Source organism: Heterodontus francisci, chromosome 10 (genome assembly GCF_036365525.1).
Source record: "Heterodontus francisci isolate sHetFra1 chromosome 10, sHetFra1.hap1, whole genome shotgun sequence".
Taxonomy (NCBI): Eukaryota; Metazoa; Chordata; class Chondrichthyes; order Heterodontiformes; family Heterodontidae; genus Heterodontus; species Heterodontus francisci.
The window spans coordinates 104,558,339-104,581,297 of record NC_090380.1 but is presented as its reverse complement, the minus strand read 5'-3'; the positions used below and the strand labels follow the sequence as shown (position 1 = coordinate 104,581,297).

At 42.7% G+C, this 22,959-nt stretch overlaps 2 protein-coding genes across 2 annotated transcripts in view; one reads left to right on the top strand and one right to left on the bottom strand.

The window, feature by feature from the left end:
- Positions 1–17,085, top strand: part of LOC137374222 (transmembrane protease serine 2-like) — a 58,914-nt gene extending 41,829 nt beyond the window's left edge. Inside the window, exons 10-13 of the mRNA XM_068040009.1 lie at positions 535–630; positions 11,091–11,227; positions 14,335–14,491; positions 16,976–17,085. Of these exons, the coding sequence (XP_067896110.1) occupies positions 535–630; positions 11,091–11,227; positions 14,335–14,491; positions 16,976–17,085 (500 nt within the window). The remainder of the gene's footprint in view (positions 1–534; positions 631–11,090; positions 11,228–14,334; positions 14,492–16,975) is intronic.
- Positions 17,086–19,749: 2,664 nt separating this feature from the next.
- Positions 19,750–22,959, bottom strand: part of LOC137374699 (interferon-induced GTP-binding protein Mx3-like) — a 108,171-nt gene continuing 104,961 nt past the window's right edge. The window contains exons 13-14 of the mRNA XM_068041220.1: positions 21,744–21,944; positions 19,750–20,905 (exon numbers count right to left, since the gene is read on the bottom strand). Of these exons, the coding sequence (XP_067897321.1) occupies positions 20,678–20,905; positions 21,744–21,944 (429 nt within the window). The 3' untranslated portion in view covers positions 19,750–20,677. The remainder of the gene's footprint in view (positions 20,906–21,743; positions 21,945–22,959) is intronic.

Genomic DNA, 22,959 nt, shown 5'->3' with positions numbered 1-22,959 from the left:
GAGAGAGGTAGTGTTGAGGTCGAGCAGGGTGTCATCAGTGTATGTGTGGAAACTATTACAGTGTTTTTGGATAATGCTACTGAGAGGCAGCATGTAAATGGGGAATAGGAGAGGGCCAAGGATCGATCCTTGGGGGACATCAGAGGTAACTGAAGGAACAGGAAGAGAATCTATTGCAGGTAATTCTCTGACTATAGCTGGGTAGTGAAGAATCGAACCAGGGAAGTGTGGTCCCACCCAGCTGGACGATAATGGAGAGGTGTGGAGGAGAATGGTGGCTAATGGGGTCAAAGGCTGCAGTCAGATCCTGATATGTAACAACAAAGTTGTTCACCTCTTGAGGCATTTCTGAGAAATGTGATGGGGCGCTATATAAATGCAAGTCTTTCTTGTTCTTTATTAAGATAGCACCAACAACACTGAGAAACCTTTCAGAGGTAGTTTAAAAAAATGGTGTAACTAGCCCATTTATAAGTTGGTTTTGAAACTATTCCAGTGGTAGATAACAGCTCCATTATTTTGTTCTGACATTAGAAACACTAAGACCAGCCTGTTTACCAAACTATGGACAAAAGTTTTCAACTGCATCCAATTGCTGGATTTCTGGATGGGGAGACACAAAGGAAGGAGGTAAGAGATCATTTTAATTTCTTTTTAATGCAGGTTCCCCTTTTTGTTGCTATATCTTTAATCCTCTTTTATTTATTTGCTTAACCTAGTCACCTCTGTAGCTGAGAGGGTGCCAGGAGCTGTAGACACTGTCATTTCCACTCATCTTTGCTGGGAGATGGCGCATACCAACACTCCCTCTAACTTTTGTTGATTGTATGTGGCCTGCTTATTTAATGTGTGGCACATTTCTAATTGCTGCTTGGCCACACACCCACACAGCTTAGAAGGAGCATTAGTGCAGAATTGGCTTTGTGCCTCCGTGCTCAATGCACTCCCAGACCATATGGAGCTGATGGACCAAGGTTCTATTCTCAGTCTATACAAACCTATGGGCAGGAAACGACCAGCTGGTCCATCAAGCCTGCCCCACACCGTGATGGCTGGAATACCTTGACTAGACACTTCTTCCCCCCACCCCGCCCCCACCATCTCCCACCTACCCCCACAGCTATGCAATTTTCTGAGCGAGGCAAAACAAAAGAGAAAAACAACAAGGGCCAATAAGGGAAAAAGTACTCTGGGAAATTCCTTCTGACGCTCTCCTCGTGTAATCGAAACCCGTTCAGGAAGACTGAGTGTTGTCCATAAAGATGCTAACCTTCTATCTGATACAATTGACAAATTTTCCAGCTAAGTCGTGTTCACAAAAACAGGATCAATCCAATCCAGCCAATTACTGCCCCATCAGTCTACTCTCAATTATCAGCAAAGCGATGGAAGGTGTTGTTGACAGTGCTATCAAGCTACACTTACTTAGCAATAACGTGCTCACTGATGCTCAGTTTGGGCTCCAGACCTCATTACAACCTTGGTCCAAATATAGACAAAAGAGCTGAATTCCAGAGGTCAGGTGAGAGTGACTGCGCTTGACATCGAGGCAGCATTTGCCCAAGTATGGTATCAAGGAAGCCTAGCAAAATTGAAGTCAATGGGAATCAAGGGGCAAACTCTGCATTGGTAGGAGACATGCCTAGTACAAGGGAAGATGATTATGGATTGTTGGGAGATCAATCATCTCAGTCCAAGGACACTGGTGCAGGAGTTCCTCAAGGTAGTGTCCTAGGCTCAACCATTCTCAGTTGCTTCATTAATAACATTCCCTCTAACATAAGGTCAGAAGTAGGGACGTTCACTGATGATTGCACATTGTTCAGTACCATTTGCAACTCCTCAGATACTGAAACAGTGTGTGCCCACCTGCAGCGAGACCTGGTCAATATTCAGGCTTGGGCTGATAAGTCATAGAGTCATTTATAGCATAGAAGGAGGCCATTTGGCCCATTGGATCCATGCCAACTCTCTGTAGAGCAATCCAGTCAGTCCCACTGCCCCGCTCAATCCCTGTAGCCCTGCAAATCTGTTTCCTTCCCATCCAATTTCCTTTTGAAATCATTGATTGTCTCTGCTTCCACCACCCTCATGGACAATGAGTTCCACTCGCTGCGTAATGAAGTTCTTCTTCACATTCCCCCTGCATCTCTTGCCTAAAATCATTAATCTGTGTTCCCTAGTCTTTGTACCATCAGTTAATGGGAACAGTTTTTCCTTGTCGAATTTATCCAAGCCTGCCATATCTTGTACACCGCTATCAAATCTCCCCTCAATCTTCTTTGCTACAGGGAGAACAATCCCAGCTTTTCCAACCTAACCTTGTAACTAAAATCCCCCATCTCTGGAAGCATTCTGGTAAATCTCCTTTGCGTCCTTACATCATTCCAGAAGTGCAGTGACCCGAACTGGATGCTGTAATATTCTGATAACTATTAAGGCTTAGTACAGAATATATAAGAGTCTGATGGTTAAAATAACAGGAGCTTATTGAACAAATCTTGCACGTAAGGTTTCCTCTACAACTCTCCAAGAGGCTCTGTACAGATTACCTTACATCATTTCCTGTGATGATGTACACAGTCTATTAACGAATCTGCCCAGTAACAACCCAATGTCCACTATATTACATTATTCTACATCTCCCCCCAAGTCTCCGACTTCTCTTTTCAGATTGATAATCACTTTTATTTATTTGTTCATGGGATGTGGGCGTCGCTGGCTAGACCAGCATTTATTGCCCATCCCTAATTGCCCTTGAGAAGGTGGTGGTGAGCCGCCTTCTTGAACTGCTGCAGTACTTGGGGGGTGTAGGTACACCCACAGTGCTGTTGGGAAGGGAGTTCCAAGATTTTGACCCAGCGACAGTGATACCCAGTGACACCCAGCTGTGGCATTTTCACAGGTCTGCCATAACAAGTTCTTCTTTCCTTCAAAGGGGTTTGAGGTTTTGAGTCTTCTAGTTCCTCCTTCTGACTCTGCAGTGCTTGAGTAGAACTATTGGATACTCAAGTTCTTTATTCAGGTTGATGGCTGATTGCAGCATCACTGGTTCATCACATTTTTGAGATGATTGATTCTCCTGTATTTGCTGTTTCTTTGGTATCATCACCTTCTGTTTCTTCTTATCATCCCTTCAATATACCAGGCCATCATACTGAGTGTCTTGCCCTGGCTCGACATTTCGTAACAGCCAGATGACCTTGGTGTAATCTCTGCAAGATGTCTAATCTCAAGACTCTTGGGATAACTAATTTCTCATTGTAGATTAGCAAATTATCAACTGTGCTGAGATAACCCCTTTGTTTGTAATAGTGTCTTAGAGAAAGGTTATGTGGCATGTACTCTGACCGTCCATACAAGCAATATTCCCTGATTTTTGCATATACTTTGTCTGTTTTCTGCGCATTCGTCATCTCACTCAGTTTCTGAGCTGTAGCAGGTCGGGTTGTCATTGTCAAAGCCAAAACTTCTACTTCTTTGAGAAGCAAAATATCTCGTTTTTCTGGTCCTGCTGTTGAAATACGTGATAAAGTGTCTGCTGTGATCTGCTATTTCCCTGCAACGTATTCAGTTTTCATGTGCAATCTCATCAATCACAACCTAAACCTCTGTCCTCTTGGAAGTAATTTCGCAATCTCCTTTGAGTTTAAAGAGTAGCCAACAGTCCGTGATCTGTTTTGATTTTGAATTGAAGTCCTAGGACGTAACCTGAAAAATTTTCACATGCCCAAGTTGCTGCCAAAGGTTCCTTTTCTAAGACTGCGTATCTTTGCTCAGTTTCTGTTAACGAACGAGAAGCAAAATATACAGGTCTTCATCTCCCATATCTCTGCACTTGAAATAGGAAAGCTCCCAATCCCGTAGATGACGCATCCGTAGCTCTGGGTTGTAATGGGCCAACACCTCCGATGATGCTAACATTCTTTTGATTTTCTCGAATCATTCTTGCTGGGCTTCTTTCCAAAACCAAACATTGTCGTTTATCAACAACGGCCGTAATGGCTAAATTGGGTAGAAACTTTCCCCTGAAGCTGTGTCACATTTTTAGGTTCTGCGAATTACCTTATCACTTTTGCCTTTTGTGGATCTGTTCTAATACCTTCTACTAAATGTCCAAGAAACTATACCATTGGCTGTGAAAAAAACACCTTTCTCGTTCAGTGTGAGACCTGCTTCTTCCAATCTTCGTAGTACTGCTCTTACTCTAGCATCGTGTTCTTTTTCACAGAATCACAGAATGGTTACAGTGCGGAAGGGGGCCATTCAGCCCATCTTGTCTGCTCCAGCTCTCCAAATGAGCAATTCACCGAATGCCATTCCCCAGCCTTCTCCCTGTAACCCTGCACATTCCTCTTTTCCAGATAACAGTCTAATTCCCTTTTGAAAGCCTCGATTGAACCTGCCTCCACATACTCTCAGGCAGTGCATTCCAGATCCTAACCACCCGCTGCGTGAAGAAGTTTTTCCTCCTGTCCCTTTTGCTTCTTTTGCCAATCACTTTAAATCTGTGCTCTCTCATTCTAGCTCCTTTCATGAGTGGGAACAGATTTTCCCTTTCCACTCTGTCCAGGCCCCTCATGATTTTGAATACCTCTGTCAAATCTCCTCTCAACCTTCTTTTCTCCAAAGAAAACAGTCCCGTCTTCTCCAATCTGTCTTCATACCTGAAGTTCCTTATCCCTGGAACCATTCTCGTGAAATTTTTCTGTACGGTCTCCAATGCCTTTAATCTTTCCGTAAGTGCGGCACCCAGAACTGGAAGCAGTACTCCAGCTGAGGCAGAACTAGTGTCTTATACAAGTTTAACATAATTTCCTTGCCCTATGCCCCTATTAATAAAGCCCGGGATACTCTATGCTATATAAACCACGCTCTCAACCTGTCCTGCCACCTTCAATGACTTATATCCCCAGGTCCCTTTGTTCTTGCACCCCTTGAAGAGTTGTTGTACCCTTTATGCTATATTGTCTCTTCATGTTCTTCCTACCAAAATGAATGCCTTCACATTTTTCTGCATTGAACTTCATCTGCCACTTGTCCGTCCATTCCACCAACTTGTCTATGTCTTTTTGAAGTTCTATACTATCCTCCTCATGGTTCACAATTGTTCCAAGTTTCATATCATCTGCAAATTTTGAAATTGTGTCCTATACACCAAGGTCAGGTCAATATATTTCAGGAAGAGCAAGGGTCCCAACACTGACCCCTGGGGAACTCCACTACAAACCTTCCTCCAGCCGAAGAACATCTGTTAACCACTACTCTCTGTTTCCTGTCACTCAGCCAATTTTGTATCCCTGTTGCTACCATCCCTTTTATTCCATTTCTGATTGGCTGTATGGATTAGGACATCATCCTTATGGCAAATAATTCCGTCCAATCACTTTTTTTTTAGAGATACAGCACTGAATCAGGCCCTTCGGCCCACCGAGTCTGTGCCGACCAACAAACACCCATCTATGCTAACCCCACAGTAATCCCATATGCCCTACCACCTACCTACACTAGGGGCAATTTATAACAGCCAATTTACCTATCACCTGCAAGTCTTTGGCGGTGGGAGGAAACCGGAGCACCCGGAGGAAACCTACGCAGACACAGGGAGAACTTGCAAACTCCACACAGGCAGTACCCAGAATTGAACCCGGGTCCCTGGAGCTGTGAGGCTGCAGTGTTAACCACTGCGCCACTGTGCCACTGATCCTTCCAGAATCCTCCACATCATCCTTTGAAAGATCTCAGGCGTTGATGTTATTCCAAATGGTAATCTGCGAAAACAAAATCTTCCAAATGGTGTTATGAATGTAGTTAGAACCTCAGATTCCTCATCTAATGGTAATTGCCAAAATGTGCTATTTGTGTCCAATTTGGTAAAGATGGAGCTTCTCCCTAGTTTTGCCAAACTCTCATCTACTGATGACATTGGATGTATTTCTCTTTCCACTGCCTTATTCAGTTGTGTGAGATCAACACAAATCCTATTTAAACGGTTAGGTTTCTTCAATGGGACCCTACCTAAGCACCATCCTGTAGGTTTTGTTACAGGTGAAATAATCCTTCTTTTGTCATTAATTCAAGTTCCTTTTTTACTTTTTCTAGAAGTGGATATGGGACTTTTCTAGGTGTGAACAAATACACTGGCTCTGCTTCTGTCCTTAGAGTAATATAGTATGCCGTTTCTAACTTCCCCGATCCCCTAAATAATTTTGGAAATTTGGTTGTAAAATTTCTGGGTTGGTCTTCCTTACATTCGAGCTCTTCCACTCTATATATAAGTTGCAAATCTATGCAAGCCTTCTCACTTAGGAGTAAACAACTTTGGTTTTTGATTACATGTAAGGTCTCAGAAATTCCCTTTCACCAGTAACTCAATGTTGTCTTTAACTCTCCCATTACCTTTAACTTGATGCTTCCAGGCACATATAATATTTTACCTGTTGGTTTGAGAGACTTCTTTTTCAGCCATGGTTCTGCGTCTGATTGTACTGAAATTGCTGCTCCTGTGTCCAGTTTAAAATTAATCTTATTTCCTTCCACAAGAATTTATCCCGTCCAGCAATTCTCACTTGATTCCAGGATTTCACCTAAATTTGGTATTTCCACACTTTGTACATCGTGCACTTCATTAACTTTTTTGCTATCTCGGGGAGGCGGTGGCATACTGGTAGTGGTATTGTCACTGGACTAGTAACCCAGAGACCCAGGGTATTGCTCTGGGGACATGGGTTCAAATCCCACAACAGCAGAAGGTGGAATTTGAATGCAATGAATAAATCTGGAATTAAAAGCTAGTCTAATGATGGCCATGAAACCATTGTCGATTGTTGTAAAAATCCATCTGGTTCACTAATGCCCTTTAGGGAAGGAAATCTGCTGCCTTACCTGGTCTGGCCTACAGGTGACTCCAGATCCACAGCAATGTGGTTGACTATTACATGCTCTCTGAAATGGCCTAGCAAGCCTCTCAGTTGTATCTAACCGCTACAAAGTCAATAAAAAGGAATGAAACCGGACGGACCACCCCGCATCGACCTAGGTACCGGAAACGACAACGGCAAACCCAGCCCTGTGGACCCTGCAAAGTCCTCCTTACTAACATCTGGGGGCTTGTGCCAAAGTTGGGAGAGCTGTCCCACAGACTAGTCAAGCAACAGCTTGACATAGTCATACTCACAGAATCATACCTTACAGACAATGTCCCAGACACTGCCATCACCATCCCCGGGTATGTCCTGTGACTCTCAAGATCGGACTCTCCCTGTCCCCTTGGACAATGAATTGGTTGTCTGCTTGTCTGCCCAACAGAATCACTTTTGTTTCTGTTTTTGTTAATGTGAGATCATCCCTCGAGAGTAGATGATCTGATAGGGCACTGTCTAATACCCTGACTACAATCCTGTCTCTAATCAGCTCTTCCTGTAAGCTGCCGTATTTACAATCCTCAGCGAGTTTGCATCATTTATCAATGACTAATACAATGTTCTCCCCTTTTTGCTGGGTATGCTTATTAAATTTGGCACGCTCCACAATGACATTTTTCTTTACATTAAAGTAAGTCTTGAGTGCTTTAATAACTTCTTTATATGCAGCCTTCTCTTCATCTATGCCTTGAGTAATGAGGATGTTGTCGGCACATTCCCCCATTGCATGCAATAGTGTACTGACTTGCTCCTTGCCCCAGTCAAGAACCTATACAGCTCCTTCTCTCTCAAAATCAGTCGGGGCAGCAGATGGGGCTCTGTAATTGGCTTCAGTTCCATGTAAGAGGACAAGGAAAAATAAATCATGAATGTTCTCTGCTCCTGTGGCAGGTTGTGTGTATGTGTCAGTGTTGGACCAGAACAGGATTGGGCTTCTTTAAGGTGAGATGCAGGGAGGAGGGAGAACAAGCAGTATAGAGTATTTTCAGTTTAGGAAGATTTAGAGAAGCAATGACAACGAGACTACAGCACAGAAACAGGCCATTCAGCCCAATTGGCTCATGCCAGTGTTTAGGTTCCACATGACCCTCCTCTCACCTCTCTTCCTCTCACTCTATAAATATAGCCCTCTATTCCTCTATCGCCCATGTGCTTATCTTTGGAGGCAGTACAGAGAAGGTTTATTAGACTAATACCTGGAATGGGCGGGCTGTCTTACGAGGAAAGATTGGACAGGCTTGGCTTGTATCCGCTGGAATTTAGAAGAGTAAGACGCGACTTGATTGAAACATATAAGATCCTGAGGGGTCTTGACAGGGTGGATGTGGAAAGGCTGCTTCCCCTTGTGGGAGGATCTAGAACTAGGGGTCACTGTTTAAAAATAAGGGGTCGACCATTTAAGACCGAGATGAGGAGAAATGTTTTCTCTCAGAGGGTTGTGGATCTTTGAAATTTTCTTCCTCAAGAAGCGGTGGAAGCAGAGTCTTTGAATATTTTTAAGGCAGAGGTAGCTAGATTCTTGATAAGCAAGGGGGTGAAAGATTATCAGGAGTAGGTGGAAATAATGAGTAGTCAGTTTAGCTGTGAACTTGTTGAACGGCGGAGTAGGCTCGAAGGATCAAGTGGCCTACTCCTGCTCCTAATTCGTATGTTCGTATGTATCTCATGTCCCCCTTAAATGCATCATTGCTATTCCCCTCAACTACTACTTATAGTAGCACATTCCCCATTCTTTACACTCTTTGGGTAAAGAAGTTTGTCCTGAATTCCCTATTAGTTTTATTAGTAACAAGATAGGCAACAGCTAGAGTACTGCATACCATTCTGGTCACCACATTATAGCAAATATGTGTTTGCATTAGAGAGGGTACAGAGGAGATTTATGAGAATATTGCCAGGACAGGGAAATTTTTGTTATGAGGAAAGGTTGGATAGGCTGGTTCTTTGGAACAGAGGAGACTGAGGGGAGATTAAATTGAGGTGTATAAAAGTATGAGGGGGCCTAGATAGAGTGGGTAGGAAGGACCCATTTCAGTTAGCAGAGAGGTCAATAACCAGGGTGGGAGGGTTGGGCGGGGTGGGTTGAGGAGAAATTTTTTTCACCCTGAAAGTTGCGGGGGTGTGGAACTCACTGCTTGATTAACCCTCATTACATTTCAAAAATACTTTGATGTGCACTTGAAGTGTATTAACCTTCAGGGCGATGGACCAGGAGCTGGAAGGTGGCATAAGGCTGGATAGCTCTTCTTTGGCCGCATGGACATCATGGCTCGAATGGGTTCTTTCTGTGCTGTAAATTTCTATGATTCTCTGACTATCTTATGTTCTAGTTTAGAACTCGCCCACAAGTGGACACATTTTTCCACATTTACCTCATCAAACTCTTTCATAATCAGGTCACCCCACAGCCTTCTCTTTTCTACGGAAAACAGCCCAATTTGTTTAAACTTTCCAAATAATTATATCCTCTCTGTTCTGGTATCACCCTTGTGAGTTTTATTTTTTTTTGCACCTTTTGCAGTGCCTCTATATTCTTTTTTATAATATAGAGACTAGAACTGTACACAGTACTCCAAGTGTGATCCAACCAAGGTTCAATATAAGTTTAAGGTAAGATCTCTGCTATTCAATTCTAATCCTCTTGAAATGAACATCACTACTTGGTTAGCTTTTCTAATAGTCTTATTAACCTGCGTTGCTGCTTTCAGTGATTTGTGTACCTGTCCCCCCAGATCCCGTCGCTCCTCAATCCCATTTAGACTCATGTTATTCAACCAGAATGTGGTCTCATTCTTCCTTCCAAAATGGACTACCTCACACTAATAGCAGCAATTCTTTTCATAATTAAAAAAAGATTAGCGATCAATCATTCTGTATTTCTGGTTGAGCCTAATTATGTTGACATGAACTTCAGCTTTGAAAAATAAAAACTACTGTTGTATTTATTTTTTAGAAAGGTTTACAGCCAGTGTTACATTGCAATTTCAGCAGAGGGCCTCTATACCTACTACCAAATAGCTGATTGGATTTGGAAACTGATAAAAGCTGTACAAAATGACAATTTGAGTCTTTGATGAGCACTAATATGCAGGTTTCAAATATGCAATGCCTGACAAAGATAATATCTAATCAATAAAGGATTGGTGACAGGATGTTGATATTTTATTCAAAGCAAATACAGCAAGTGAGGATGTTTCTTGAATGCATTTGTGACCTGATGCATTGCTAATTGATGAAGTTACAGTTTTGCAGGCCATCAGGCCACTCCATATTTTCCATGGAAAGCAAGGGTGTATAGGATGTGCATGATTAATGGCAATAGAAAGGACCTCAGGAGGTCCCAAAGCACTTTACAATCAATGAAGTACTTTTTAGTAGCATGAATGAAACAGACAAATGAGAAAGTCCGCCATACTTTCTCACCATTCTCTTCAGGACTGTGAGAGAATATATCATAGTTTAATTATTATTCTGTCTATTCCAAGGGGGAATTGAATATATAGCATAGAAGCTTACGGCACAGAAAGAGTCCATTCAGCCCATCTTGCTTGTGCTGGCTCTTGAAAGAGCTATTCAATTAGTTCCACTCTACCGCTCTTTCCCCATAGCCCTGCAAATTTTTCCTTTTCAAGTATTTGTCCTATTTCCTTTTCACCCTTTCAGAAAGTACTTGCCAGATTACGGCAACTTGTTGCATAAAAACGATTCTCCTCATTGCTCCTCTGGTGCTTTTGCCAATTATCTTCTATCTGTGTCCTCTAGTTACCGTCCTTCCAGCCAGTGGAAACAGCTTCTCCCTATTTACTCTATCAAAACCACTCATAATTTTGAACACCTATATTAAATCTCCCCTTAAGCTTCTCTGCTGTAAGTTGAACAACACCAGCCTCTCCAGTCTTTCCACATAGCTGAAGTCCCTCATTCCTGGTACCATTGTAGTAAATCTCTTCTCTTCTTTGTCCAGAGCCTTAACATCCTTTCTAAAGTGTGATGCCCACTTGAAAACTAAAAAATTGCAGGGCTGTAGGAAAGGGGAGCAGGGGGAGTAGGACTAATTGGATAGCTCTTCCAAAGAGTCAATAAGGGCATGATGGGCTGAATGGCCTCCTTATATTCTATGAATAATGTTGCTTGGACAATTAAAATGTTTTATATTCATTTCATCAGGTTCTCCATCTGAAATTCTACAGAAGGCCTTGGTGCCTTTAATTAGTTACCGGGATTGCAAACTATTGTATTATGAAATCATCACGCCTCGTATGCAGTGTGCTGGTTTTGAAGAGGGGGGACGTGATGCATGCCAGGTATTGTTAATATTTGGCAAGTTTTTAGCAAACTTTCCCCCTCGATTAAACCCCTGCTCTGTACAAAGAACAACTGCGACACAAGGAGAGGGAATGATATCATTACCATTGGTGCCCCTCAGTTAAGGAAGGAATGCAAATTGGTCAGCTTGCATACTTCACTAACTAAAATTGTCAAGAAATTAAAAAAATGAACTTTCAATGTTGGCAGCTTTCGGGCTGTGTCCAGCAATGGCAGGAGGCGGGGGTGGGGGCAGGGTGGGGTTGACCTCATTGAAAATTGCAAGCACCCTGCCCCTCAATTTACTGGGGTCTCAGTGCCCCAGAAAATAGGTGCTGAGCTCCAAGCAGGAAGTGTGATTGGCTTGAGGGTTGGAGGGGACGTGTACATTTTCCAAACAGCCCCAGTTCTTAAAGGGCTTCTTCCTCCTTTAGAGTGGATTCTCTGCAAAATTTATTTTTGAACAAAGGGGCAATATGGTAGAACTGCTCCTTTACAGAGGATGTAAGTAAGGAGGATTGTTCTTCTTGCAGTAGAAAGCCTCGTGTACTGAAAGTAAAAGGTCCCTAGATGAAGGTAGCAGACAGACTGAAGTCTTACAGAGGCATAGGATGAAATATCATGAAAAAGAAGAAAGAAGTTGCATTTATATAATACTCCACACAGCCTTAGGGCATCCCAAAATGCTTCACAGCCAATTAAATAGCTTTGAAGTGCAGTTACTTTTGTTATGTAGGAATCACAACAGCCAATTTGTACACAGCATGATCCCATAAAAAGCAATCTGTTTTTCCATGTAGGTTGAGGGATATATGTTGGCTAGGACACCGGAAGAATTGCTGCCGCTGTTTGAATAATATTGTGGAATCTTTTATGTCCACGTAAGAGGGAAGACATGGCCTCATTTAAATGTCACGTCTGAAAGATGTCATAAGTCAGCACTCCCTCAGTACTAAAATGCCAGCCTTTCTCAAGTCTCTGGGGTGGGTTTTGAACTCATGACCTTCTGATAGTGGGCATTGACTTAAAATATGATATTCCTATGATTATATACCATCGTAACATTGAATGGAAATCCTCTCTGTTCATATCGGCTGCAGTGTTGATGTAAGAAGCCCTGCTGCCACTTGGCATACCCTGCACCCAGTGAACATTCTGTGCCCAGTCCAGTTGATGCTTGATTCCCACTTGGAATATGATAAGCTAGTTACCCCCAAGCCTATCATGTGTGTGATGCATCTATTGAATGATGATGGCGCATGCAGTTTCTTGTAAAGTTCCAAGATTGCAAAAGTTTAATGCTGTGGTAACCTTCATGGGAATGGGAAGAGCCATCCTTTGAAGTTGTCTGCAGGTCAGTAGGAATCCCTGTCATTAACACTTTGTTTGCCACAAGTTTCTTTCCAGCAGCAACAATAATACTGCAGGAAAGAGTGGCAAACAGTATTAAGATGGGCAAATGGTGCCCTCCAGAGGAAGAGAATATAAAACAGGAAGCTAAATACCACAAAATATCAACGCTGTGTCCAAAACAAAATACAAGTTTCAATTTAGTTTAGGAATAGTAACCTGGTCTTAGGAATCCAGGCTTCGTAGTGCACCCATTTTACACAGGTAACTTGGGAAGGGGAGGGGGACGTTCAGTGCTATATATGCATGTGCAAGTATGTTCCTTCCAATTTATTGTCGTTTAGATTTCAGATTGATTATCTATGCTTGTCAAATCTTTCGAGACCTTTTATTAGGCACTGAACTGAACTCACCCCCCCCCCTTTCTAGGCCAATGAGAGTTCCATTGGGCCTCACGATAAAGTCTTGCTACCCAACCAAACCCAACTACGTGTGTCGGGTTTGGGTGGGGTCAGGTCTATATTCTGTGGCCAGCATTTGGGCTCGGGTCAGGTCGGGCTGGATTGTACTGTGTTGTTTTGTATTGTTTTCTTTTTAATCTACGTTTTGACGCGATTTTTTTCTGTTTCAATAACATGTTTGATATATTTGGGTCGGGCATGAAATAAAATTAAAGGACACGGGCTCCAGTCGGGTTCGGTTTGGCTGTGGTTGGGTCAGGCCTTTACCTCACGAGTGTGTAATGGGTGAAAATCCTGGAGTAGTTTAGAACCTCCCTTAGGCACGGCTCCTTGATGTGAGGTAGGGAGAAGGGTGGGGGGAGGGGGAATTAATTTTGTTTGGTTTTTGAACAGGGTGTAAACCTAGAAGATCTTCCCCAAATTCTGCGACCCTCCATCCAGCACCCTTTCAGCCGGTGGTCCATCCACTCTTGTTGAATCCTAGAATTTTATGGCACACTGTGTTGATGCCGGCCATAAAAGAATGACCCAGCCTAATCTCACCTTCCAGCTCTTGGTCTGTTGTCCTGCAGGTTACAGCACTGCAAATGCATTTCCTAGTATTTTTCAAATGCAATGAGGGTTTCTGCCTCTACCACCCTTTCAGGCACTGAGTTCCAGACCCCCACCACCCTCTGGGTGAAATAAAATTCTCCTCAACTCGCCTCTAATCCTCCCACCAATTACTTTAAATCTATTCTCCTAAGTTATTGGCCTTTCTGCCAACCCTGTCTCAGGAATTTCTGGGCCAAAGTTTACTTCAAGAAACTCTGGATATCAATTCACCCGAAGTCTTTGTAATTGTAGTAATGATGTTCAGCTCTTTCCAAAGAATCGTTTGGTGAGAATTCTGTGTTCACTTGAGGTGAGGTGCTGGGAACTGACCTTTTATTCACTTTGTGCCCTCAGCATCTTGCATTCCCAAATCAGGTGTAGCCTGGTGAGATGTAGTGTAAAGATTGTTCTGTTCCATCCCAAAATTATGCCTCAGCATCAACCTCAGAAAAATATCGCTTGTTGCACGAGTGTTGCAGCTTTGCAATTCCATGCCAGTCATCTTATGGTGGCTGTGACTGAGGTCACCAAAAAGGGGGAAATTTTGTATTTGGTTCCATGCTCATTAGGAATTAGATTGAGGCTGTCCACGATAACCAATAGATAGAGGAGACCTTTGATCCTTCAGTTGGTACTAAATTGATAGTGTCTAAGTTCAACTATTCTGTATTGCACAAACACTGTTTCTTTGTATGAGGCAGGGTGACAGTGGCGGCCCTTTAGTTACAAACCAGAACTCAATCTGGTGGTTAGTAGGTGTCACAAGCTGGGGTTATGGATGTGCCAGATTCGGAAAACCAGGAGTATACACGAAAGTCACAACACTACTGGACTGGATTTACATGCAATTTAAGGCAAGTGAGAATTAAGAATGTGAGGCAAGTTCATTTTAAAATTGACTTCCAAATATCTCCTTTCTTCTTCTCGAAGGCATAACTCAAGCTGAGGATAACTCCAATGCCTCACCCAAGTGGCTATTTTGTCACATGTGAACCTTGGCCTTGATTGTTGGCAGGCGATATGACCATGGTGGTGGGATGGGTGGGGGAAGGTAGAGTCAGGGAGAGGGGAAGGTACATCACCATTGAGTTCAACCCTGTCCTAATCCAATGACCCACACTGTTGCTCTGGTTGAGTTTGGCGAACTCAGCACAGATTAGCGATTGAATGTTAAAGAAAGATTTGCCTTTATATAGTGCCTTTCACAAGCGCCAAAGCTTTACCCTAAAAAAGTACTTTTGAAGCGTAGTCACTGTTGTAATGGGGGAAATGCAGCAGCCAATTTGCACACAGCAAGCTCCCACAAACAACAATAATGGCCAGATAATCTGTTTATATGTAATATTGATTGAGGGATGAATATTGGCCAGGACACTGTGGAGAACTGCCCTGCTCTTCTTTGAAATATCATCATGGAATTTTTTTACATTTAACTGAGAGGGCAGATAGGACTTCGATTTAACATCCGATCAGAAAGACGCCACCTCTGACCACCCTCAGTATTGCACTGGATTGTCAGCATAGATTTTTGTGCTCAAGTCCTGGAGTGGGACTTAGAACCCACAGTCTTCTGACTCAGAGGCGAGAGAGCTACCAACAGAGCCATGGCTGTCACACAGTGTGTTATGCTTCCCCATCATCTGGGACAAAGCTTGAATCTCTGGGTTGTTTTGGACTTGGTAAAATATCGCAAGAAAATGGGCAAGCATCTATCTACCCCGCCCCGACATAAAATTAAGAATTAAGCATTGAAAGGTCCCTCAGAAGATTTCTTATAGTACAATCCATTCATTATTCTCAGGGTGCAATGGCTGGGTTGATCTGCTCACTGCCTGAGTGAGTCAGCCTTCAACAATATATTACAACATTTGGCTGAAATTACAGCATCAAGCACAAGATTCTGGGTCACAGTAACTCAAGCTGTCGGGTTCGCTGTGGGGCAAAGGGGAAGTTTTAAAAAAAAATTTAAATGTATCAGGAGCCCCGGTATCCTCGCGGGATGTGCACAGTACCTTTGTTTTGGCCATTTCCCCTCTGTTCCATTTAATATTTGTTGCTGTCCCTCTGAGGAGCCGCCTGTTCTCCTTGGCAAGGTAGCTGCAGGCCCCATCATAGCTGCCTCCTGCCTTTGCTTCTGGAGCCAGCCAGGCAGGCACTTCCCGCCTCCTGGAGGTGCTCAGCGTCTCTAACTGGGCACCGAGCTCACTTCATACCCAATTAGGGCATTAGCATTTAAAAATAGCATTTTGTAAGCAATGTAGTGGAGGTCGGGATCTGGAAATTATCCGGAAACGGGTTCTCGATCCTGGATTGAAAATCAACCCCCTTGGGTCAGCAGGAAGCCAGGTGCAGAGTTATGCAATCTGTTGCTAGGACACCTGTAGCTGCCACATAGCATAGGGTTGGCATGGCCAATGATCATTCCAGTCTGTTGCAGCCTCCAACCTGCTTCCTCTTGCTTGCTATGCGGGTGCCAGTTGCAAATATCAAACATGGAGTTGGGTGCTGGCCTGCTCTTTCACTTGCCTGGAGACTCATGTCTGCACTGGGGTTTCCTCTTTCTTCAGTATCGCCACTCACTTCTTAGTCTTCTTCCCCTACATCCTAGACAAAGGCTCATAATGGTTGAAATGTGTTACTAGCTGTTCCAAACACTCAGAATTTTTGTTGCCCTATTCCACATTTTAACTTTCCTTTAAGTTTCTTTTACATGTGTTATTTTTTCTATTTCCCACCAAAATAAGTTCCCCTGCACCCACTAAAACCTAAACCTGGGATTATGTTAGTAAACTGACCCCAGCATACTTTGACATGAATCTGGTCTATCTCTGTAACCTCCTCCAACTCTATACTCTTTCGAGATCTCTGCTTTCTCTAATTCTGGCCACCTGCACATCCCCGATTTTTATTGCTGCACCATTGGCTGCCAGGCCTTCAGCTGTCTAAGCCCTAAGCCTTGGAATTCCTTCCTTAAACCTCTTTCGTGCTCTATCTCTCTCCTCCTTTAAGATGCTCCTTTAAAACTTATTTCTCTGACCAAGCCTGTCACTGTCCTAATAACCCTTAAAGTGGGTCAGTGTCAGATTTTTTTCTGATTACACTCTTGTAAAATGCCTTGAGACACTTTATTACATTAAAAGAGCTATATAAATGCAAATTATTGCAAGGTGTGGCCATATCAGAGAATCTAGGTTAACTTGTCTAAAATAATACCTCTCCAAAATGAAGGTGATTCCTTCTTAAATATTCTGAAACGTACAATACAGGTCAGCTGAAGTCAACATCGAATGCCTTTATATTGCTGATTTTCATTTAGTTTATAATGTAATTATCTGATTTCAGACATATCGATGAAGCTGGACAAATTTGGAAGCACTTCTGTTGTTCAAGAGAATATACAGAACATAAAAGGACATATCGAGATCTCTGATTCCTCTTCTTTCCGCGGATGATGTACAATCCCCTGTGCCGGCGATGTGAAAGCTCCTCGACACCCCACTACATCCCTCCCCACCCCTTGTCCCCCACACCCTCCCAATTTACTTGAAGATTTCTCTAAGAGCATACAGAAATCTCCCTTTTAAGTGTTATCATACGATGGTGACTTGTGCAACTTGCTGAGACTATTTGCAGAGGGATTGTAGCTCCCTGGGCTAAATAGTGTTTCCATTGGTCTCTTTTCTAAGTGACAGTGTGCAGATTGCAGGGCCTGGACCCATCCAGCCAGGGAGATCATTCAGTGCCCAGTCATGTTCAGAACTGTTTTGAATACCTCATAAGTAAAATTTACCTGATTGAATGAAAGCTGAAGGAAATGACCCATTGAAAAGATTGCAGTTGGTAAAAAAAACTCCTTATAAAACTTAGAAAATCGAACCTGTTGTCTAAATTGTTTGCTGGAAGTTAGTATAATGCAGTTTCTCTATATATTTGAAATGTATTCGTGGCACCATTGCTTATGACAAATTGTTATGTGAACTGACAGGTAACCAAAGTCCTGCAAACTAACACTGAATTCTCTTGCCATTTTTCTACTTTATACTTTTCATTTATTTTTCAACTTTGCCTCGTTATTTGGAGCAATGTAATTATTCTGAAGATATTTTCTGTTTTTCACAGAGCCCATGATTCTCATACAAGTGAATCTGTGCAATTTATTTTTATGTCTGATATCCTTTGAGGAGTTTATTTTGGATCTTTTTTCCTCTTTGAAGAAGGTGATTCAGAAAGCTGTGCCATTGGCTGGCTTACTGTCAGTGCCTCAGCACCTGCTAACCCCAGGAAAAACGTGCCAGCAGTCCCTGGCATTTCAGCTGTGGCTCAGAGTCAAAGTTAAGTTTATCAGTCAGAAATCAGGCCAAAAAGCACCAAAGGGTTAACCATCAGTCTCAAAGGACAAACCATCTACTGACCTATGTGCAGTGGATGTGCCAATTAAATAGTGTAAGGTTTAGGTTCGGGAGTCCCAGATTACCCAAAATAGGTGGTCGAGAACACATAAGTAATTTTAAAGTAGTTTATTAAGAACATATGAACATACATCTAGGAGCAATAGGTTATTCGGTCCCTCAAGCCTGTTCTGCCATTCTATAAGATCATGGCTGATCTGTTTGTGGACTCAACTCCACTTTCCTGCCTACTCCAGATACTCCTTGACTCCCTTGTTTGTCAAGAATCTGTCTACCACTGCCTTAAAAACATTCAATGACTGCTTCACCGCTCTCCGCAACAGTCTAGATAAGATGCATAAACTAAATAGACAGAAGAAGTGTACGGTTCATGACATGATTTTGCAGCCCATCTCTGCAGCTGGAAGGGCTGTCTTCTCTCTCTCTCTCGCTCTCTCCCTCTGTCTTTTTGCCTCCTCCAGTTAGCCAAGGAGTCAGGAAGCTGTCTATCCTCTGCCTGACGGGGGCTGTGGTCTCTGCTCCTCTGAGCATTCATTGATGTACCTTATTTTTGGGGCTGGGAGTTCACCCTATGTCAATCACTAGTTCGAACCCTTCTAACCAATGAGTACAGGACAGGTACCCCAGGTGTCAGGGGAGGTCATCTCCTCCTTGTCCATCATTCTGCCCTCCCCGAAGTCACCTGTCATCTTATCTCGTGCTTGGTATCATTTGTAAACTTCTGCCAGACACTTGTCTAGAGAGGGTACGAGGCTCCATCTTATCAGCTTTAGGAATGTCTTGTTTCAGAGTCTGTGTTAGAGTTATGTCCTTGGCAGAGATAACAGGCTGACATTGTCCTAGCTGCCTCCTATAGAATCTTTCTTAATAAGAAAGAGAGAGAACTGTTTCTCAGAGAATTCTATATTATCATGAAAAGTATCATTTATTAAAGGTTCCACTTCTTACAATAGTGCTGCTGAAGTGTCCTTGTTGTCTGTTAGTGCCACTTGCTGCTGCGTAAGTTTATCATGTAACAGGTCAGGTGTTGGGGAAGACCAACCTTATGAAAGAATCCTACAAGCGCAGGAGTTTTATTGAAATATTTTACTCACGGTTTTACATACTATCAGAGTGCCCTGGACGTCTACAGAGCAGCTTGATCCAACATGGTGGACAGTATGCACATGCTCATTTAACACCAGAATTGTGGCGCCTGCCATATTGGAAGCCTAGATGCTTATTTTGAACCTAAGAAACTTCTAGGCCTCCCTTAATCATTTTCGATGCCTTGATTTGCTCAATCCTCAACCTCTTAAACACAAAGGAATACAAGCCAAGATTATGTGACCTGTCCTCATATTTTATGACTTTAATCCTGGTAACAATATGATGAATCTGCACATTACCCCCTTCCAAGGCCAACCTATCTTTCCTGAAATTTGGTGCCCAAAACAGAACGCAGTACACCAGATGGGTTCTAAGGCTCTTACAACTGCAGCATCACTTCCTCATTTGTGAATTCCAGTCCCACTGGTTTCAAGTCCAAAACTGCATTTGGTGCAGAATAAGAACCCACAGCATAGGATAAAATAAAGTTAAATGGAGGTTAGATAATAGTTTGCAACCTTAGGTTTTAAACTGTAAATTTTACAAAGGAAGGGAAGACAAAGGGAGGTAAAGAGATTTGAGATCCTGAAAAAGAATAAGCAGAATAGAGATGGTGAGATAAGTTTTAATCATTCTTTTCCAAAAGCACACTGTAGAACTTTTTTACATTGTTGACTATTACATCTATAGTATCCAATACAAGTCACACTTCAGAAGTCACAGTCTTCAAATCAATAGAGAAAGAAAGACAGCCACTTAACGCTGGGTTCTTTTAATCCTGGGGAGGTGCCAAGCATTTACGATTAGCTTATTTTGCAATGAGAAACCTGTGATCAGCCTATGATTGATCTTAGTAGTATTCCAGCAACATAGATAGATAGATATAAGTGTATGGGGAACAGTAATCTACTCTCTCCCCCCACCTCTCTTCCCCAACCCCCGCCACTATGAGTACTCTTGTGAAAGTGATAATTGATGATTATCAGATTTTATTTCTACCTATTTCAAGTTAAATCTTTATTGGTTGTCACATTCTGAATTGTAACAGATTATGATACATAATACAGAATGTAAAGCAAGCTGCATTGGAATGTGAAGGTACGAGATTCTACATAAGATGTCTCAAAGACAAGTTAAAAAGCCCTTGATAGTTCAGGTTGTGCAGACGACGGATTCTAAATTCAATCCATTGTCTGGTCTGAGTTAGCTGATTTCAGTCAGGATGGCACTCAGAGCAGCCCATGGTTGGGAAGAGGAAATTAGTCAGGGTTGATTTACCTGATGGCTTCCCAGTGACTGCGGCTGGACGTTTGTGTGTATGGACATTGGGTGAGAAAGACTCTGATATTCTTGCAACTCAGTTGTTAACCCTTACTGTCAAAGATCAGACATGAACAATGACCCCTTGTATCAGAGGGTGACCAGCGACTGTGGAACTATACAAATTGAACACTTTCAGGAGAGGAGATGAGGAAAGAACAGAAAATAGGGATGCATAAAGAACACAGTGAGTTAACCTATTTGTTAATCTTCATTCAATAAGGATTTATGCAAATTCTAGCAATATCTTGTGGGCTTTTTTCAGCCGGTCCATTCTGCTTTTGAGGGTTTCTCTCCTCATCTTTTTGTCTTGATCTTCATACAGATATTCATCGATGCAGTCTCTATCTTGGAGGAGCTGCAACATCTCTACCTGTAGTTTATCAGCAAACTCATTTAAAACGTAGTAACAGATCACCAGGGGAATCTGGTCAGCCAGTCGACGAGATGCAATCTAGGATTGGGGAACAAAAATAAAGGAAGATTGTGAGTTATGCATCAAAACCTCCCTTTGTGTTTCATGAATTAAACCCCATTAGTCAGAGGCTCATGACTAGCGTAGGGGTACTGTAGCCTAGTGGTTATATTACTGGACTTGCAATCCAGAGGCCTGGTCTAATAATCTGGAAGATATGAGTTCAAATTCTGCCTTGGCAGCTAGGAAAGTTAAATTGAATAAATCTGGAATAAAAAGCTAGTTTCAGTAGAGGTGACAATGAAACCACTGGGCTGTTGTAATAGACCTATCTGACTCATTGCTGTTCTATATGTGACTCCAGACACACAGCAATGTAGTTATCTCTTAACTGCCTTTGAAATGGTCCAGCAAGACACTCAGTTCTATTCAGAGAAGCCAGCTCGCCACCACATTCACAAGGGAGATTAGGGGTGGGCAATAAATTTTGGTTTTGCCAGTGGTGCCTGCACCCCTCTGAATGAAAAATACAGCACTGAAGGAAGCCATTCAGCCTATCATGCCGGTGCTGGCTTTGTGGTAGACCTTTCTGATTAATCAGAGTCCCTTGCTCTATCCCCATAGACATATAAACTTATTTCCCTTCAAGTATTTTTCCAATTCTCTTGAATGTTACTATTGAATCTGCTTCCACCACCCTTTCAGGCAGTGTGTTCAGATCACCACAGCTCACTGTGTAAAACAGTGTTTCATCATGTTGCCTCTTGTGCTTTTGCCAAACACCTTCATAACAGGAAGTGGGAAAATAACTGATCTGCACAACTGATCTGAACAGTGCACAGTTGACAGTGTTAACTTTGGTTGAGCACATGTTTACCTGGTAGTATGTTTGTACATGGTGTGACATTTCCTGGATACTGGCATTTTCAATTGATGTTTGTGGTTTGGTTTTTGTTACATTAAAATTCTTGTTGTAGATCTTGTCCTGTGAGTACACCACACTTTCAACCTTGAACTGGGCCTGCAGCATCTTCTCTGCTTCACTCTCTTGCTGTTGGCTGATGGATTCAATTTTGATCTGTACACGAAGACAAAAATGACATCAAGTGCAGTCAGATCCAGGCCCACTTCCCCTAAGGAAATTAGGAATGAGAAAAGGCTTTTCCTCTGTGAAGCTCATGTCTAAGAATGTAAGAACATTTAAGAACAGGAAATGGGCCATTAGATCTCATGTTTTGATAGATCTGAGGCCACCCGGCTACTTCTCGAAATAAATTGGAATTGGATTAGTAATTGGTTTGGAGGTAAATGACAGAGTAGTGGGTGAAAGGAAATGCATTCTGGTGGGATGTGACAAGTGGTGTTCCATAGGGATCTGTACTGGGGCCTCAGCTTTCCACCATATACATCTGTGACTTAGATGACGGAATACAGAGGGGTTTTTTAAATCCAAGTTTGCAGATGCCACAAGTGAAGAGGCACAGTATGCTGTATAGATGGAAGAAGAAAGTTTTAAAGGGGAACACAGACAGATTAAGTGAGTGGGCAAAACTGTGACAATCTTAAACATTCACACATACCAGCACAGGCACACCATGCCTGCAATGTGTAACATCTACTCGCAGCACCTCACGTAGGCTCCTTCAACAGCACTTTACAAACCCGTGACCTCTACCAACTAGAAGGACAAGGGCAGCAGATACATGGGAACACCACCACCTGCAAGTTCCACTCCAAGCCACGCACCATCCTGACTTGGAACTATATCGCCCGTTCCTTCACTGTCGCTGGGTCAAAATCCTGGAACTCTATTCCTAACAGCACTGTTGGTGTACCCGCACCAGATGAACCGCAGCTCAAGAAGGCAGCTCACCACCACCTTCTCAAGGGAAATTAGGGATGGGCAATAATTACTGGCCTAGCCAGGGATGCCCACATCCCAAGAATGAATAAAAAAAGATGGAGTTCAATGTGGAGGAAGTTTGGATGCAAGAATGACATTGGAATATTTCCTCTACGGCAAGAGATAGACACGATAGAGGAGCAATAGGATTCAGGTATTTGTGTACATCTTCTTCTTTGGCCTCCTTGTC